Below are 21,328 nucleotides of genomic sequence, written 5' to 3'. Positions count from 1 at the left end.
TGCCCGCTGGACAATGAGCAGCTGCAACGGTTGGGCCTTAGAGGCCCAGTGCTGATGTGTTTATGCCAAATGTGACCCCTGTATTTCTGCTACTGAGGTATATGCCCATAGGTTTACGCCTAAGGATTAGGCATGGGCGGATTTTGCGGATTGGCAATCCGCGAATTTGCGGATTTGCGAATTTGCGGAATGCGAAAATCCGCAAAATCCGCGAATTCTCGCTGATTTTGCAGATTTTTTTTGTGTTCGCACGGGTTTCTGCAAGTTCGCGAGGGTTTTGTACAATTTCGCAAATTGCGAAATTGTACAAAACCCTCGCGAACTTGCAGAAACCCGTGCGAACACAATGTGCCCAGCCTACTCATGTAACAGACATGCCGGCTGTGTGTGCGCCCTGGAAAGCCCACGGGTGGGGGGTGACTGCACAGCACTTGCATCACAATAGCTTTTAATGAAATGTGAGAATAATGAATTAGGTGATACCACGTCATAATTTTGACAGTTTTCCCCCGATATTACTAAAAATAAGGAAGTATTCCATAGTGTAAAAATAAAGTTTACGAAGTTCATTTTATGTGTTGTTTTTAAAAAATAGGTAATTTTTTTTGTTGTAAGACCTGTTTAATGTTGGCATGTATGATGTAACTATTTTACAATGGCGCCAGCAAGCTGCCAGCGCCATTGTAAAATAGTTACAAAGTTAGCTTGCACAGGAAGCACTTAGATAAAATAAAGCAGCACCTGCTTCGTTTTATCTAGTGGTTCCTGTGCAAGCTAACTTTGTAACTATTTTACAACGGCGCTGGCAGCTTGCTGGCGCCATTGTAAAATAGTTACATGAGTGGGGGTTCAACTTTTGAACCCGTTACGTCCGCGGATTTTTTTTGCGGATTTTGCGGGAAATCCGCAAAATTCGCGAATTGCGGATTTCCCAAAAATCCGCAAAATCCGCGGGCGTAACGGATTTCCCGCTCATGCTTACTAAGGATAAGGCTTTCATGTTTAATGCCACGTTGCGGTGGGCTAGGCAAAGGGGGATTCCCACTAATGTAATTGGGGCTCATGGTGTGGTACCCCTAGGAGACTAATATGGTTATGAATAACGGACCTAGGTTATCTGTGTAATGCCCTAAAGTTATGCTGGTGATCTTATGCCTCGTGCTGATGCGACTAAGCCCTGTGTATGGTCATGTAGAATGACCATACACGGTATAATGTATAATGCTTATATGCTTACTTATAACGTTGCCTATTTTATGCCTAGTATGAGGGTAGGCCTAAGGTTGCATTTTATGCCAACGCTGATATGTTTATGCCTTTTGCATTTTCCAGCCTAACCTAACGTTTTCATCCCAGGTCCACGGCAGGGGTGAGGGATGCTTGAACCTAGAGTTGTACTGCTTTATGTTCATGCCTACTTTTATGCTGGATTTACGTTAACAGAATTCATGCTACTGTGCTGAGCTGAGCTCCGTTATTCATCAGTAGGTACGGGCTGCTCGACGTTCGTTATTCATGCTGATGTGATTTATGCCACAGGTTCCTATGCCGAATACTACTGTCATGCAATGATGTTTCCGTTGCAGGTGTTCTGGCCTAATATCACGTCCTGATGTTTTTACTGCAGGATGGTGACTGATAGACTTACCTTTTTTTTCCTTTGTCCTTAGCAATGGTTCTGGCAACAGCCCGATTGGCCCTGCCATGTATATAATCCCCTTGTAAATATTGCCTTGGCGCCAGTTGGCGCAGTATAGAGACTACTGTGAAAATCATATGTGTGACACAATACAAACGTTAGTCTTACCTAACCTGGTGTGGTCTCTTTTAGTGGTGTGCCTTGTGTGTCGCCTGTGTGTACTGCGTGGATGATTTGCGCATGTCCTCTGGAGTTTGGCCCCCCCGCTCTGCACCACGCTACCCCATTTCTAACAGTGGCGCTGGCAGTTCCACAACGTGCAAATATAGTTTTACCACGCTCCCTCCTCCCTCTAAATTAGTCCCATGTGCAAATTCCCACAATTGTATAATCAGCAATTTCTGAGGAAGAGTTTATTTCAGAATTTCCAAAGCATCTATGAATTCGGTCTTATTCCACCTTCTTTAGGGATTAACCCAGCAAAATGTGTTACCGGCAAATTCAAATTAAAAGCAAGTTTAGAGTTTAGCTTTTTGTGATGAATGTTATTTGGCAAAGAAATTGTCCAAGCAGAGACCTAGAAAAAGTAGTATCAATTGAAAGTAGGTAGTTATTTGACCTTTATCCCACATAGTGTGACCTGAAAATTATTACTAATGTTTAGATTAGGGCTATTACCTCAGAAATCTAATTTTTCGTGTCAAGTTAAAAAGGTGTATAATGGCCTCCGCAAACTCCCAAAAAGTTGTGGTATACGCTGAATATTGCCCCAATGTTTGCTAACCAGTGATGTGTTGTTATCTACTTTTTAGGTGATTTGATGTTATATCATATGGAATGCCTCATAATGCTCTTCGAAATGCACATTGAAATTGTACCTATAGCCTTTGGGTGCTTTTTAAAAGCATAAAGCATTTGTTTTTACTGTTCATGTACTTTAATTTGTATTGCTACAATGTATTTCAGTTCATAATTATTACGCTGCAAATAGCTTGTAGTACCATTTAGGTTTAAAGCATTTTATTGAGCATTCACAAAATGAAAAGAAAAACAAACAATTGTCACAAAGGAGCAATGCGTCCGATACAATCATATAATAGTGCACCAGCGCGTTAGAGTCCTGCAAAGAGTAGCGTACATCCAAAAGTGATGGTTGGTGCGTATGCTGCAACAAGGCGCTCCAAGGTGAACAAACCCCCCCAACTTCCCCTCCTCCCCGACCTAACTAATGCCCCCCCTCCTTCCCCGTCCAGTGCCTCGTACCATCACCCGCCCCCATCCCCTAAACCGCTCCTCCTTTCCCAGTGCTCTCATGTCTAGGCACCTTGGCCATCTGAATCTGCTAATGTAGTCAACCTCAGCAAGCAGAGATATCTGGGGCATGTAAGTTCTGTGAATTCCCCTACAAGCAATGAGTGAAACGGTTGCCACAGATCATTACACTGCTCCACCTCTCCCGCCACCATAAGCGACAATTTTTCCATTCCCAGGACATGCCATAATCTATGCAACCACCCTGTGGTGGAGGGGAGTGTGGTGGTGCGCCAGTGAATAAGTATATTTTGTACAGCAGAACCCAATGCTATCGCAATTTGCCTCCCTCTACGAGACCTCAGAGGATACATCAGCCCATTGGGTAAGCACAACAGTACATATGCTAGAAAGCGGGGCAATTCAATATCAAAATTGGAGTCGATCATGTCCAGGACCTCTTTCCAGTAGGAGGACAGCAGTGGGCATTCCCATAAAACATGAGTGAGGGTGCCTGTTTGCCCGCATGCCCTCCAGCAGGTGGCGTCGATGTTGCGATTCATCTCATGCAATCTGTGAGGCATGTAATACCAGTACGTGGACACTTTAGTAAATGTTTCCGTAAGCCCAGTGTGATATGAGGAGTGGCGAGCCCGATAGGCAATGCTGTCCCACTCCTTACGGCTTAAGGATCTCCCCAGTTCTATTTCCCAGCGTTCCCTACCAGGGTTATAGAGGTCAAAGGAGGAAGGCTGCAAGAATTTGTACAAGTCTGAGATAAGTTTCTTGTCTGAAGTGCGTGTTATGAGCCATTTCTCGTATGGAAGGAGCTTCCTATCTGCCGACTCCCGTACCTGTGGCTGCAGCGCCCAATGGCGCACCTGCATGTAGCGTAACCGTTCCACCTCCGGCAACTGATATTCTTTCCTGAGCTCTGGGAACGGAATAATGCCATCATGACCATATAGATGAAAGAGTGCTCTGCATCCCACAGCTCGCCAGCGTGCAAAAGCCCCCGGTTCCATGCCAGGGTGAAACTCTGGGTTATTGTAGTACCATTTAAACGGACATTTGTTTGTTTATGAAACTGTTTTACATTAATTGAAAAAGAGATAGATTGCGTCTGAGACTGGAACTTTTCCGAGATTCTGCTATTTGAATGAGAACCTTGCAATGTGGTATTTAAGTACAAAAGCAATATCTGAATATCAGGGAACTAATTTTAAATTGCAATGGATATTTGAAACATTTGTGTACTTGATCTGTGAATTGCTTATGTGGTGTTGCACAGTTCCTATTCAGTTTTTTCCAATAACAGATCGTGAAAATAACAATTACAAACAAGAGATGTATTTATTGCTATTTTATTAGGCATGTATGTATAACACATTGAAAATACAATCTTAAATTAATCTGACGTTCAATAAATGTATTTTAAAATAGTTATCCTATTACACATACTTTGTAGTGCAAACAAAATATACAGACAACAAATAATTTAAGACTTTAAAGTGTGCAGAGTTCGCTATCTTCCATTATAATATAATTTTGTTATTTAAAACTAAACTTTATAATATCTATATTCTAGTATCTTAAAATATATTATTTTTAATCAATCGTACAGAATGCATCCTATGTTGATAGAAAGTGATCATGTGGATGCCCTTCACATTTGTAGGTCATGAAGCTGCTTGCATTAAGAAAAAAAAGCTTTCGGGTTCTCAGGATCATAAAAAAGGAAAGCACTAACTGCAACTGGTGATTTAAAATGGCCTTGTTAGGCAATCTAAATTAATGCTTTACACTTAGTGATAGAGGAGCTGATTATCATGCATCGAAAGGAAGAGATTGCATAATTTAATCATAGAAACTGAGAGGGAACATTCAAAGATCTACTGAATGAGCAACAACCAAGGGAAACCTTTGCCTTGTGCTTAATGGCAGGTCTACACTGCTCAAAATCAGCAAATCCAATGACTATCCCTGTGGACCTTAATGGAAAGAGGCCCGAACTTCTCGACTTTTAAGAGGCTGCGGTGGGCGGAAATTGTTGACCATGTGACAAGGAGATTCAGTCTCATCACTGAAGTAGAGACTTCGCAGCTTCTCTATCTAAAAAAGTAAAAATACACCAGTGTTAGTTTGAAAAGCAAGGGTTTACTTTGTTGCAAAACATCAGTCAGCCGATATTGTTCAAAAAGGCAAAATACTAAAATAATTTACAGGACCGATTCAACAATTTGCATTGTCATCTACTAGGACTATATCCAGTGAACGACATTCCATCAATGTGTTCACATTCTACTGTCTCTTTTCCAGAGGTTCTACCATTTGGCAATATTCTTGACCTCACACCAAAAGGATGAATTGGAAATAGTTAATTTCACCCAATTCTTTTTTCTCTTGCCGACATGTTTAATCTCTATACCCATGAGTATTGAGATTATCCAGCCATTGCTCTGTGATTCATATTGATGGTTTTCTATCATATTTATCTGGGCAACGAGAATAATGCACAGTCATCATACACAGACACACACACACACAACAAATTTACTACCTATTTCGCGAAAAAAAAATATATATACACACACACACAATTATGTATATATTTTATATATATATATATATATTTATATATATATATATATATATATATATATATATATATATATATATATATATATATATATATATATATATATATATATATATATATATATATATATATATATATATATATTATTACCTACTGGCAGTCACCAGTAGGTAGTTATAGTTAGGAACTATTTTTCTCAGGAAATTAGCAACATTCTATTCCAAATAACTTCGGCGCCGGTTGACGAATCTTCGCAAAATTTCAAAACTCGTGGGGCACCTCCGTCCGCTCCTATCTTGAAAGTTCGGGGTGATTCTTCAAGTGGGGGCTGAGAAAAAAGGAGGGTCCCAAAACGTGTTTTTCCATGCACTTTCCTGTAGGAAACTTTAGACACGGCTACAGCCCGATCTGCTGATCGGAATTACACCAAATTTGGCAAAAAGGTAGCTCTTGGTTCAGAAAGATCCCTTTTTGTTAAATGTTGTAAATCCGTTCACTAGTTGCTGTGAAAATCAAAATTAAAAAAGTTTTGATATCTATAGCTGCGCAGGATCCGCGCACCCTCGCGATCACGAGCTTTATGGAAATTGGCTGTCAACACTCCAAACCAGGAAGTGTTGGCAGCCAGCTTGTGCCTCGGTAGAACCGAGGCACAAGAAATCAGTAAAACAAATGTGCAAAACACAAAAAGGGAGCAGGGTAGAAACACCCTGGCCCCATAGGCCTGTTTAGGGGGTCCCACAATGAACCCCAGGGCCACCAAATTATTATTATTTTTTAAATCGGCAAAATCCGTGGAGGATCCTCAGATCCAGCTGAGAAAAAAAAATATTTAGCACCCGGTTGGTTCAAATCCCATGGTCAATCTATTATTGTAATGGTAATCCTACACTCCAAACCAGGAAGTGTTGGCAGCCATCTTGTGCCTCAGTAGAACCGAGGCACAAGAAATCAGTGAAACAAATGTGCAAAACACAAAAAGGGAGCAGGGTAGAAACACCCTGGCCCCATAGGTCTGTTTAGGGGGTCCCACAATGAACCCCAGGGCCACCAAATTATTATTATTTTTTAAATCGGCAAAATACGTGGAGGATCCTCAGATCCAGCTGAGAAAAAAAAAATATTTAGCACCCGGTTGGTTCAAATCCCATGGTCAATCTATTATTGTAATGGGAGGCCCAAAGGGTCCCCCCCAGCCCTGGGGACTGCCACCCCCGGGGCTTTTTAGACATATGTGTGTGCACGGGGGCTGTGAGCCCCCCCGCGGCCCTGGGATAGTTAGCTGGACATTTCACTCATACAAAACCATTGAAATTCCCCTGTTATAGTTAGTTCAGCTAACTATAACTCGTGCACCCGCAATGCACTGTTGATGATGTCACATATTACATCACTCATGGCATGGTCAGTGACATCACTCATGACATCACTGATGACATCTCAAATGACATCACTGATGATATAATTCTTGTGATAGAGTGGCAGTCCTCAACTCACCCTAATATACCTTTGATACATACATTCAAAAATAGAAACTAACATTTTCAAAACAATGGACATACCAATACCAGTTACAACAACCTATTCAGTAATTCCAAGATCTACATACACATCCACTCATTCACCAACAGTCCTATATAGTCAATCATACATGTACTCATCATATGTACTCATACACCTATACATCATGTTACACACCGCCACTCATTCATAGAGTTACTCACACACATAGTCACTCATGCTAATAAAGAATCAAACATCCATTTACTTGCATGTACAGTTTTACACACACCACCACACTTACTTCTACAGAAACTTACACATACTTACTCTTTTAAACAATCACTTATAGAAACACATACTTATTCATACAGGAACTCTTGAATCTCTCACTCTCACATATACTCACTTATATACACCAATACTCACATATACTAGTTTAAAATAACTGTAGTTACTTATAAAGACTCTATTGAGACAGTCATTCACTCACTAACACACCCATACACACACTCATCCACCCATACAATCCTGCAAACATACGGTCTTCAACGCATACACATACAAACAGTGACTCACTCATTCATGCATCTATGCACTAAGGAATACCCCCCACTGAACCATACAGTCACTCAGACACTCATACTGATACTCGAAAAACCAAGTAATAACCCATATTAACACTCATGCAGATACTCACCAATCCATGCAGTCACTTATACACAAAGTGAGAGACTGATACAGATGTTTACATATTTAAACATTACTCACTAACCCTTGTATTCACTAAGATACAATCAATCGGTCCGTTATACAATCAATTTTACAAAACAAAATATTCCATTTAGACACTTATATACCCATTTATTCTTCCATCAACCTTGAGATATACATATATAAAACATGTTTGATTTCAGAAAAACACATTCACTGGATGATGTCATCAATGATGTCATGAGTGATGTCATTTGAGATGTCATCAGTAATGTCATGAGTGATGTCACTGACCATGTCATGAGTGATGTAGTATGTGACATCATCAGCAATGCATCGAGGGTGCGCAAGATATAGTTATCTGAACTAACTATAACGGGGGAATTTCAATGGTTTTGTACGAGTGAAATGTCCAGCTAACTATAACGCCCCAGAAACCTATGGATTTTTCATTGATATATATATATATATATATATATATATATATATATATATACAATATTTCATTTAGAAGGTTCTCTTTACCCGTGCCGGATAAAAATTAATGATGTGAATGTATGATGATTTAACATGCCTTTATGCCAATGCAAAATGTAAATAGTCTATCAGAACAATGGTTGTAGTCAAATCCCTATAACCATAATCTCATTCTTTCTGTGATATAAGTAGTAAGTTCGCCATTCTTACAAAAAGTAAAAAGTAAATTACGTATTAAAATCACAGAATTACAGATCCTATTAGCACATGATACCTGAGAAAAGATGTGCCTTATACAAAATACAAAGAAAGGCTTGCAGCATCTTGCATCAACCATGAGGGTACAAATATTTTTCCAACCCCGTTTAGGCTCCTAATTAGTGGGCAAAGTCTAAATCAACTTCAAATAGTACATGTCAAATGAATATTTGAATAATTATTTTGAAGTATGCCTTCAAATAATGCAATGCAAAGCATTTAAGCACTAAATTTGTCCCTTCCTCAGGGATACCGGATGAAGATTATATTCAATATTTGTTTAACGTAAACAGAGAAGTGAAGAAAAGTGAACAAAAACAAAGTGGTATTGAGTAAGTGGCCTGCACTACGTGTTGCATTATTTACAGACATTAATGTGGTTCCCACTACACATCTGTGCACTCTTCAAGCTTCTCACAGACACATTTGAAGCATTATACAATCTAGGCTGATTTGCTTTCCTGAACAACTGCATCATCTTCCACACCCTGATCAAAAACCTCTTCTTGGCCGGCCTCCTACTCGCCTACGACCCATGCACCCAAAAAGCCAGAGTTGGCGGGTGCACATTCTTGTACCTGGCTCCTACAGCCTGCAACAACTTCACTCTGAACATCAGAGGTGCAAGATCAGCCTTTGAATTTCACAAGATACTGGGAACCTTTTTCAATAGGCCTCAACTAGGGCTGGCCCTCCTTCGTGAGGTGCCAGCATACCCTCCTGGGTGAAAAGCAGCCCATACAAATGTGCATAACATAACATGATGTTTAGTTACAATAGAATGACACTATGGATGTTGCATATAGAGAAAAAAGAGTATTACTGCATATCAAATATTAGATTGGTATAAAAAGGTTAAAAAATAGCAAACTCCACAACAAGAGTATTGTCCATTCGCAGCATTCTAGCACGCCGAACTCAAGCACATGGAGGGCAGTTAGAAGTTATGTAGTGAAAGGCTAATAACTGAATTAGAACGAAATGGAAGCTACCAGTTTTTGAGACTGGCGTTTCCGTAATTCTTTGCAATTAAAATAACTTCAGGGGCTCCCTGGAAAGCCTACATACAGTGGGGCATATTTGCAACAGGCAGCAATAATTATCGCTGACTTGTATACCGCATATTTTCTATCGCTGGCGCTGGAATATTTCACCAGGCTAGGTTAACAACGTTTAGTGTAATGGCGATGAATATTCCAGCGATATCGCCCTTTTCCATGGAACAGCGCTGGTTTTTCAGCGATGTTCCATGTAAAACTGCAATATGCTTGATAATACGACCCTGTGGTCGTATCACATGAATCCACCTCCCATGTTAGGTATGGCTTAGTCAGGAATTTAACAGACGTTAAATTCCTGTATTAAGGCATACTTAGCGCAATTAAAATAATCGCTTCCCCGCGTTGTAAATATCGTGAAGTGGCCTTCACGATATTTACCCATGTTGTTTCCACAGACACGCCTACTTTGCATCTCATTAGCGATGCGAAGTTAGACGTGCTAGAAACGGGAGCAAAATCAGCAAAACACGCAATAGCGTGTCTTTGTTGATAAGGCGATAAAATTATTGCCGCTTTTCTGCCGAAAACGGCGGCAAAATCGGTGATAATTTTATATCACCGCCTTGTTAATATGCCCCAGAGCTCTTCTGGCAGATCATAACGGAATCCATGCAAATAAAGACCTGGCTGCCCACATAAAAGGACACGAAATGAGCTAGCGCTCATAAATAGGTTGGATTATCACCTTGTGAAGATTCTAAAAAAGTAGAAAGGCTGGGTTGCTCTTTCATGCAGCAGTCATCTTTACTTTTATGAGTTGCTCATATATCACTGACTAGTATATTCTGAGCCCCTCACCAACACTGGGTGGTTTACTTCATCATAGGGATGCTCCTTTGCCAGCATCTGATGGTGCTATGCAGGCTCACCCGAGCTCTTATCAGGAGCAAATATTCATTTACCTAGGAGAAGGATCAAGGATAAAGTTAAAAACTGTATTAGAAATAGGACAAACACTATTTTTTCTTAGATTAGGACCCTGTTTTTTAAAAGGTTAAACATTTAAAAGGAATGGGCTGAAAGGTGATATTAAGGCCGCCCCCCCCCCAACCTTCTAAAAAGCTCAACATTGTTCTGCCCTACCAAAAGTGTGACAAACTCACAAAGCTTTTATGAGGACACAAGGACTCTCCAGTCTAATTCTGTCCAATCTATTTCACCCTATTTTCTGAACTGAAGGCAAGAATGAAAGAAGACCTGTCAGCCAAGGATCTCATGTATTTAGGATATTGTCCTGTGGAGATAAATCAGAGAATATAGTGCATTTAATTCAGAAAGCAAACAATGCATCGTCATTGATTAAGACATAAATATGATTGTCATTAAAAAAAAGGAGCACGTTTAGCCATCATCACACACCACCACACCCATGTTCATTGCACTGCAAACAGGCAAGGAGGACACTGTATAATCTAATATAATGGAATGTAAAACATATGTAACAAGTGCACTGCCACTTCAAAAGGTTTCATGGCACTGCGACAACACCTGTAAACAGGCAAAGAACAGGTGGAGGCCCCGCTACTGCAAATAGAGCCCCGTTTTCAAAGCTTTCCTAAAAGACAGTCGCCTATCGATAGACCAGGGTAAATTGGTAGAGAATTCCACAATTTAGTTGCAGTAGCTGAGAAGGCACGTCCCCCAACCCGAAAGCCTATGCCCAAACAACCAAGAAGTTAGCATCAGGGGACCTCAACTTCACAAAACTTCTGTTAGAGATATGGTGGTTCAAAAAGATGGAAAGATCTGAATACTAAACATTGTCCTTTGAAGAGGAATCTTTTGATAAATTTTAACCAGTGCCAGGTGTTCAAAGCTTTCAAAACAGGGGTGGTGCAAGGGCAGCTGCAGTGCCAGCCTGGTGGCAGCATTGCGGATGCGCCGCAGGTAGTTCAGCAGGCCTGAAGAAGACCAAAAAATGAGGAGTCATAGTAATCAAGTAGCCTAGGATTATGGCCTGAAACAATTGCAGATGAGTATGAACAGGAACCGCTGGAAGAATTTTACATAACACTCTCATAAGTAAAAACCAGATAGCGTAAAGTTATCAAAATAGCAGAATCAAAATAGAACCGCAGGTTTCAAACCTTGGTCACTGGAGAAAGGGGAAGACGCAGTTGCAGGGGCCAAGAGGCCAGTAGGAGCTTTAAATCCAGGTTCATAAAGGGCTTCCATCTTGCCTGAATTAAATTTCAGTAATATGTTTTTAGTCAACCCGGCACTGCCAACATAAGTAATGAATGCTGTCCAGTGATTGAAAGGAATTATGATCAAAAGAGATTAAGATCTGAGTACTGTCCTTACACAACTGAATGACAAGCGGGAGATAAATCGAGCAGCACTGAGAAAAAGGATTGGCTTTGATGTGCTAGCATTCACAGGTCATCAAAAAGAAGACGACGGCCCTGAACTCAATAACTGATGGCTTAAAGCCAGGCTGCGCCACGTTTAGAATCGTATTCTTCTCTAAAAAAAAGAGGAGAGCTGATTGATAATCCACTTTTCCAAGATCTTTATCCAGCAAGGAAGGAATATAAATGTAAATGTGTGTGTCTTGTAAAGCGCACTGCTACCCGGAGGCATCCTGGCGCTATAGACCGCTGGGGAACCCGTCCTGGCTTTCCCTGTGAGATGTTCCCTACTGGGTATCTCCAAGGTGAAACCAGGCATCCCCGGCGTTTGTGGGGGGCCATTGTGGAGATGACGCAAGCTAATGCCCAGAGTTGCAGAGTGTCTGCTGACCCTGGTTCACGACCCTGCCGCGTCGGGGATTGAACCCTGGTCCCGGGCTGTCCTCTGCTTCCGGGTGTGCCACCTATAACCAGTGAGCCACACCACTCCCGATACTTGCTTCCAATCCTCCTGTACAGAAGCTGTAAAGGTGGATTAGCTACGGATATGTAAGAGAGGCTGGAAGACTCTTAAAGAGGTGGGTTCCAGTGGTGAACCGCTATACAAAAGCAGCTCTTCCATGAATTGTGGAGTACAAAGTCAAAGTTGGACAGCGAAGTGGACCCAGAATTGGATTCTCAACCAGGGTGAGCTTGAGACTTAGAAATAACATTGGGTGTGTCAAAAGTACCATAAATCGTGCACAGTTGTTGAGAAAAAATTAAAGTGCTTGTCGAAAAGCTCTTGAAAGCATTCAATTGTGTGCAAAGACAAGTAGGGGAGTTAAGAGCGTTTACTACAGACAAGCCATAGCGAGCATTAAGAACTGTATTGGCTTACTATATTAAGCTTGGCAACGGGGACTGATTTTTTATAGAGCTTTAGATCCTTCGTAAGGTCCTCTTTGCCTCGGGATTGAACTGGAATCAACAAATAATTCAATCCTTTTACAAACCAATTTGGCTCTTTAATAGGGATGGTATGCCATTGGGTTCAGGGACAAGACTTTCGAGCCCTCACCACAAAGAAAAAAATCATATCTGTACCTAAATAAAACTACAGTTAAAAAATAACTCATAGTCAGTGTACATATTAGAATTAAGCACTATAGGAGCTGAATCACCTAGAGAATGGGCAAAGGTGTCAACAGAAGATTTGGACAACGACGGGCAGAATTCTCTACATGAACTACTACATTACCCCCTAAATGGAAAATGTCTCGACCTACAGTTGACTGGAGGTATGAGCCACCTACCCACTTGGTGTTCCAAGGGTAGGGGCTATGGAAAAAAAAAACTATTTATGTTCAGCAGATAGAGTATCACTTCCATAAATGTCACTAAATATGAATTAGAGACAGGAACTGCCAGCCCTTGGCATCATGTATGCCAATAATTCAAATTAGAGAAGCCATAGCATCCCCCTCTTTATGATAAAAAAGAAGAAGTACTGCTAATTCACTTTTTGAGATAATGTCGAGGACTGGGAGTCCAAATTATTGAAGAAGAGCTTGCAGGCCACTGGTTATACCTGTAATGAGCAGCAACACCTAACAAAACACCTCTCAGTCTCCGCTTGTGATGAAGCTGAATATAGGTAGTAAAATCCTGTCAAAGCAGGGCCCCATTTGAAGGGACATTGGGACATGACATCAGTATGTTTCATTAAATGGTCCTGTGTCTAGAGATAGATAGCTAGACCGCTAACTGCATAGCATAGAGGGGTAATCATGTGTCAAGTAATGTATTAGAGTACTTCAACTGGGTGGAGGCCAAGGAAAAAGGTTCTGTATAGAGATAGTTTTTATTTTCCATTTTCTATTCTAATTTTTACATTTTATTTTACGATAGCATCGCATATTACATCGAAATCCCTTATTGGGCTGCATGAATCATTGTCCAGATATGTTGTTGCAAATGATTAGAAAATACTGTTTATCCTGGATGGTATAAAATATTAATATAGCAGATTGAAATGTTAGATACTAAGCACCCTAAGGCCTGTGGTGCATTGGCAGTGGCTAGTGAATATCCTCCATTTTTCAAGGAGAGTTCATGTTAATTAATTTGCTGTGTGACCCTGTTTTGTGAAGTGAGAATGTAGTTTGTTAGTTAGGGTAGCTCCCCTTTTACTGAATTTGTGCTCTAATATTCAGACATTTAATGTACTAGTAGTTGCTTCTCTATACCTGGGTCCATTTGAGCAGGTATATAATATTGGAGCTATTAAAGTTGGTCATGGAAGTTGTTCCCAATACTTATTTAATCCCGAAACGAGGTGTTAAACTGGAGTAGTATGTATACATATACTGTAGTTCCAGCATGGATAATGTCCCATGGGATCTGGGATTTGGCAGGATCCACAAAGTGATTTAGCCATAAAAACCTTCAAATGTTGAGCAGGTGTGTACTGGCCTGGCCTCATGCTCTACAGTCTCCCATAAATACAAAGATGAATATTTCAAATTTATGGTCAATTGCAATCTGTATTCAACAGCGTTTTATGATGATTAGTTGATTAGTGACAGTGGAAAAGGTGCAGACACAGGTGATCCGAATGTGATGTGCTTTTCATAAGTTTCCAACTGACAATCCTTACTGTTCTTTTGTGCTCATTTTTGTGCTCCTTTCACCACTTTCTGAGACACGGGTCGTTAACCTACTTTTTTACTTACATTTTTTTGTATGAACGTCAAAGATAGAAATGTCAGTGTTTATTTCCCTTGCAATATTTGTGGAATTTCAGTTAAGGAAACAAGATGGCTGGTCCCAAGAATTTATTTAAAGGGTTTGCAGAAAAACATTATTTTCTGATTGTCAACACTAGGAAAATTGAGTTTTCCTTTCTTGTTTTTAGGTCTCGCCTAGAAGCGCGCATGCGCGGCATAGGAGACTTTTAGTGATCGATTCCGTTTTGGCCCCAAAACCGTGCACGCATTGCATTGCTTTCAATGGCAACCAGTGCACGTTTGGCAATTCCCTTGCGGGAGTGAGCTTTGAAACCATCCGTTTGTAATTAACAGATGGTTTCAAAGCTCGCTCCCGCAAGGGAAACAGGCGCAGGCCCACTCCTCTCTTCCCTCCCCCTGCTGCCTCCTCCTCTCCTCGTCAGCGCGAGGCTCGCTCGCTTGTGATCCATTCTGTCTTGTTCTGTGTCCTCCGGTACAAGGTACCCATGCACAAAGCCTTCCTGTTCGCTTTTAGGCTGCGTGGAGTCTACAAGTGCAAGTGAGAACTGTGGGTTACACCTGCCCCTCCTCACCCTGGTGCCAATAGTCGGCGATTTCTCTGAACGGCATGCGCGCGACCATAGCATCCAGCAAATGCACAGGGTGGCGTGTGCAAATTGAGAGTCGTGGCTGAGCTGTGATCAGAGCATACAAGGAAGGGGCGGAGAATCTGGAGAACAGGGGGAAGCCCAATGCTGCCCGCATGACAAATGACTGCAGACTTCTGTTGTCTCAGTCCTAGATGAAAAAATAGAATTGAGGTGGACGGGGCGGGCAAGAGAGAATTTCCTACCCCTATGAAACTGAAAGCTTAATTGGGCTCCAGAATTTTGCCAAACTTGCTGCTTTCCCCTTCTTTGGCACGCAATTGTTGTGAGGGGATGACACTTGCTCATCTAATAAGTATCAGTTTGTTGTTTGTGACGGTAGAGGGTTTCAACAGTCGGTGGGAAAGCTTGTGTCATTTGACAGCCATAGTCTGCGCACTTTTTTTCTATGTGATCTCATTGGAGCATATTATCAAGCCTGGGCATTAACATTATCACCGCTTTCTCGGCAGGAAACTGCCGATAAAGTGGCGATAATGGGCTTGATAATATGCTCTATGCAATTCCAATCGAAGCTCATGTTAAATGTGATAAACATCTAACATGGGCTTCAATTGGAATTCCATAGAGCATATTATCAAGCCCATTATCGCCACTTTATCAGCAGTTTCCTTCCGATAAAGCAGCGATAATTTTATCGCCTAGGCTTGATAATATGCCCCATTGTTATTGTCCCACTCTCATTGCCTGCCGTCTCGACAGTGTTTGGACATCATGTATATGTGATAACGAATAGGCCTATTGTCGGAATAACTGCATCATTTAATGTGAAACTAGCTGGGGGATTAATAGATCCTTTCTTTTAGGTATGCAGGCATTAAAAATAATATAAAAAACAGTAGACCAATTTACAGTATGTGACAAAACATAATAAATGCAAAAATGTTTGATTCAAAAGGTAGTTCGCAGTGTGCGAGTCATAAGTTATAAAACAATTGCATTTTTCTCGGCTAAATGGAGTAAAAATGCAGTGAATGGGCAATTACAGTGTTTAGTTTTATTTGTCGCGTGCGGAAAGGACATCATTAGCGATGGTTTTAACATACCACAAGGATGCTCTTCTTCCATCAGACATAAAGCTGTTCGTTTTAGGTTTGGCCTTAGCCACACCAGAATATTATTACATTCACAGAATCTGAAAATGGTTGATTTGTGTTCTTGTTTTTTTTTATGCATTGTGCTTTTACGATTTAACACATTTTTTAATCGAATAAAGTGTATTTTGATTGGTTGATTGTTTCATTGTGTTCTTGTTATGAAGAGAATTGTTTGAGAAAGGCCTGTCTGAGATTTAAAGCCAGTGGAATCTTATAAGATTTATCGCAGCAATTGCTTATTGTTCACTTATTAACGAAGAATGGAAATGTCACGCTGTTTAGAACATTGAACCGCAAACGTTACAATAGTTCATGTTGAAACACAATGGTAACGGTTCGGTAGGGAAAAAAAACAAGCCACGTAATTGTGATTGATTGAGACCTGTCGCTGTACAGATGTTTCCCACAGCTTTTGGGGTGACTGGCTGTTTAAGTTATCTCAAACGACTTTCTACATGCCTATTATGTATTTAGGGGAATTACTGTATTCCTTAATTATGAATCTTTTGGGGTGTTTTTATTTTTCAAAATAGTAATTTTAGTCGGACGTAATTAACCTGTGTGTTCTGTATGTTCTTTTAAACCATTACTGCCTTGATAAGAGTTGACTTGGCTATCCCATGTATATCTGACATTGAGTGCTACCTCCTTTAGGAGGCGCTCTGCAGTGTGATTGTACTAATACAGCATGTTATGTATGCATGGCTTTTGATAGGTAGCTATTAGCGTGAATACCTGAATTCTAAATCCAGTAATTCACTGCTATGACGTAGCAGAAATGGCTAACACAACTTGTTATTATCACAAAGCCCTTCCAGCCCAGGATGCCATGGCTCTCCCGAGAGTCTTTCACTGCAGCTTGAATACTTTGGCTCAAAGCTGAAAACACGGCTGCAGGAGAGAGAAGGAAGGCACTGCGCGGTGCCTGCCATGCTGCGATCAGAAATGCGGGGGGGGGGTACCATATGTACCCTCTATGTGCACCCCCCAAAGCCACGGACTCCCAGGGGGCCCGCAAGGGGCCCCCGCAGGGAGTCTCCGCATGCCTTTCCGTGGCGGCATTGCTGCCATGGAAAAGCATCAGCAGAAGCCCATTGTAATATAGTGGGCGGTGTCTAACAGACACCGCCTCCATATTAATCATTTTCCGCCCCGCCGCAAGGCGACCGGTACGGAAAACAGGCGGGCGGTGCTTCACACCGCCACGGTCCCCTCCGCCATCCTAATATGGTGGGGGGAATTGGGCAATAGATGTCGGACGGATTCACCGCCAGCCTGGCGGAGGAAATCCGCCCGACATCGTAATGGACCCCCTAGTCTCTAGAAGAGTCATAGATTTGACAATACTGTTGCGCACATTATTTAGCAAGCGCGCAGGCACGGATGCGGCTCTCGCTGAGGATTACAGCACAGGCAGGTATTGATCTTGGTGTATTTTTTCAATCAGATGTAGTGACCAGAGGCTGGCACGAGAAAAGTTTGTTACCGGAAGGAGCTGCATATTATTAATTTGACGTGACCGAAAGTACGGGGGCATTGATAAAGGGGAGGCGCATTACAATGACTGAAATTGAAGAAGTGCATGTATGCTTTTGTAGCTGGTTGTTATCTTAGGATGAATATATAACGTACGCGAAGCGTGCATCTTTAGAGTTTATCGTGTCAGTTCTCCATGTGCATTGGATGTCACAGGCGCGTTCTGAATGCATTAAATGGAACTACATGTGTATCACGCCTTGACATCACAGGTACATTCTGAGTGGTCGAGTGTGACGTCAAATTTATCGTGCCACTCCCGTACCCTTTGGGCTTTACAGGAACATTCTGACTGCATCAGCACTTTTTTGGTTGTGCTGAACTGGAACGTAAACATGGCTGCGATGCCTGTCTGGCTAGACCTCCAAAACCTACCGTTCTTTGTCTATCTTGTAGCCTTACTTATTGCTAGAGCTTTAAGTGGGATGTAAAACTGGAAGGGAGGGGTCTCCCAAAGGGGCGTGGTCAATGTAATTAGGACGTGGCTTAAAATGCGCAAGCTAAAAATCAGTACTTAGCCGACTTGTATTTTGTGTCTGTCATTGAATCAGGCGTGCAACACCCATTGAACTCACCAGGCTTCAGGACCCCCGCCCCCCACCCCCCACCCCACCACCCCCCGTTGTGTGTGGCAGTCCGGGATGAGACAAATCCTGGGCACACACACAGCCGCACCCGAACGTTTCACAGGGCTTTTACCGACCATTTGAATGCTAATTAGGCCTTGCAGTTGTTTCACCCAGCTTCACTCTGCCTACTGATTAAAGGTTCAGCCCCCCCCCCCCGAAATTTTTTCTTCGCCCCCCCCCCCCGAAATTTGGCTCTAGTTGCGCCTCTGCATTGAATCCATATATGATACGAGTATCATCATACCTACAAGTCAGCCTAATGTGCAGCATGACTAACCACTTATACGGTCCCAAAGGCGAGCCCTATTGGCTATGCCAATGCTTGTTTACCTTTGTTTGCATGTAAAGGTATTAAAAGAAACACGGAAAGGTGAAGGTATTTTCTAATGATAATTTAAAGTAATTCACTTCGCATGTACCCATGAGAATTGATTTGGTCAAATTGTTTGGAGAGCATAGTAGCTGCACTTCAATGGTACCATGTAATTACATTGCCCTAACATTTAACCATGAAGTGATCAAAGTGGGTTATGAAGTATATTGCTTGGCTTTATGCACTGGGTACACACACAACAAATAATGATCCCATTATAACTAATCTCTGACTCATCAGAGAAAATAGTCAACTATCTGCAGCGGCAGCCGGCACAGGTAAGTGCGGTGAGGCAGTAGAGCGGGGCAAGGTGCGGCAGGTGGGGGAGCTGACGGACAACAAAATAAGTGCTATTTATTTATTTATTTATACCTATTCTGTTGCCTGTCGACTTTCCCCCTCTCTCACACTGCCTGTCCCCATTGTGCTTACTTGTGCCCGACGCCGCTGACTAACTGCCAGTAAAACAGGATTGCAACACATTTTAAAAGCAAGTCACTTATTTGAAGTGGATTAAATGGATTACCCAGTTTCGGCTTGGAATCCTGCAGGGCCAATGAATGAGTATACATGTGGTTCAAAATCATAATGGGTGGGTATGGAAACTATTTCACAGAAGTATTTTTGTTTCACTGGTTGTATCTCACGTGAACAAGTAATTTTCAACATTTCTGACAGCTCTGACTTTTCTCTAAGCAGGGTGTGGGGCTAATCCACATTTCCAGTTTATTAATGTCAGTGTAACTGGTCGAGAATTGCTCATAGTAGAAGTTCTGTTTTTTCTTATCGTGGGCAGTGTACGGGGAAGTGCATCACACTGCCTCAAGACTCCCAAACCACAGGTGTGTTTTGCCTGTCCACCTTCAGTCTCTGTCATGTGAACACTGGGCCTTGGTTTGATCATCAATTGTCTGTGTCTGAGGTACTTGACTACAATTACATTTTCAACTGAAGTATAGCTTATATTTTGCTGTCTGTGACATGTCATCTTGCTATGTGTCCCTGTCTGTTTTCCGGTGGTTTACTTATCTGTGCTCAGTTTCCTTTGCTTGCAGGATCAGGTGCGAGTCTTGGTGTCTCTTGTTCGGTTTATATTGTTGCATATTGAGGAAACGCCTACATTGTGCATTCATGTATTAGCATTGCATCACTTTCAACCATACCCATTTAGAGGTGTACCTACATACTGGGTTTATTTACACTGCATTTTCATTCCTGTACTAAGTAATGTGCTTACCCTTATACATTTCAGTCATTTAATATTATTCTGGAACAGTAAAATCTGAACGGGTCCTTCCACTGTGTGCAAGAAAATGGTATTGATGTTTTTTTCATGTGTAGTAAAAAGTCACAATTCCATCATGGGATTAATTGGGCTGACGTGGGGTTGCGGAGGCCACTTCAACACTTTGGTATTCTCTCTTTATGAGGTAAAATGCTCGTGATTTTTGCTCCAAAGTAAAGCGTGCAATTTTAAAAGTGTGGAGCTAGCTGCGTATGCTCTGTCTGCATAGTCATATAGAAAGAAAAGAAAGTCAGTGTCTTGTTGAAACATCCCATTTCCACCCTCTGAAAGGCATCCTGACCAGTCCCAAAAAAAGAGCCAAATGACAAACAGGGTTGACCCCTAAAATCCCTCTAGAGCCTGGGCTACCAGCAAAAAAAAACAAGCTAGCTCTAGCAGGATAGATCCAAATAGCATCAGTTAGCAGCCACGTGGACTGTTCTGCACCTAAATATGTCTGGGCTCCACATATTCAGCTTTTATTGAATGTCTTATGAATTGACAAGGGGGTGCAATGCTAAAATATGTTCCCGTCATGACTCACTATCAAAGGGACATCCTTGTCTATCATATATTTTCAGAATTGCCTTGGTTGATTAAACGTTCTGTCCCCCCAGAGGTGCTTTGCAGAAGCAAGCACTTTGCATTTCATGCAGAATGTGTCAGTATCCAAGGGGCAGTCTACAATTTGTATCGAAATCTGTCCCCTGTATAAAGGCCATTCCTGCTGCACAGATATACGTCACTTTGAGTATACCACCACATTAAGGGCATATTTATCAAAATGCCATGCAACACAGCGCAGCACAGCATGGCACTTTGGGCCAGATGTATGAAGCTCAAATGGGGTTGCGGTGTTTGCGAACTCATTTGAGCAAAATGGTATGTATGTAGCAAATTTCACTGCAAAATAAGGAATCGCAAATTTGCGATTCCTTATTTTGCAATTGTATGTAAGGAATCACAAAATTTGCGATTCCTTAAATGCAATGTATGATGCAAAAATAAATTGATAATTGTCCCTAAGGAATCGCAAATTACCACAAACTTGAAGTTGGTGGTAATTTGCGAATTTCTTGAAAAATGCTCATTTTTGCATTTTTCAAAGTGTCATGTGATGCACATACATGGCCTTATGGCATGTATGTGCACCACATGTGCACATATGCTTATTTCAGGGGT

General features: G+C 41.6%; 1 protein-coding gene across 4 annotated transcripts in view; it reads right to left on the bottom strand.

Annotated features, from left to right (window-relative positions):
* Nucleotides 1–4,238: 4,238 nt before the first annotated feature.
* Nucleotides 4,239–21,328, bottom strand: part of LOC147724396 (carbonic anhydrase 2-like) — a 100,304-nt gene continuing 83,214 nt past the window's right edge. For all 4 annotated transcript variants that reach the window (XM_086965956.1, XM_086965955.1, XM_086965957.1 and 1 more), the window contains exon 8: nucleotides 4,239–5,002. In XM_086965956.1, coding sequence (XP_086822082.1) covers nucleotides 4,883–5,002 — 120 coding nt within the window. In that variant the 3' untranslated portion in view covers nucleotides 4,239–4,882. The remainder of the gene's footprint in view (nucleotides 5,003–21,328) is intronic.

This window comes from Lissotriton vulgaris, chromosome 4_1 (genome assembly GCF_964263255.1).
Source record: "Lissotriton vulgaris chromosome 4_1, aLisVul1.2, whole genome shotgun sequence".
Lineage (NCBI taxonomy): Eukaryota > Metazoa > Chordata > Amphibia > Caudata > Salamandridae > Lissotriton > Lissotriton vulgaris.
Note: the sequence above shows the minus strand (reverse complement) of the source record. Positions and strands in the feature narration are given on the sequence as shown.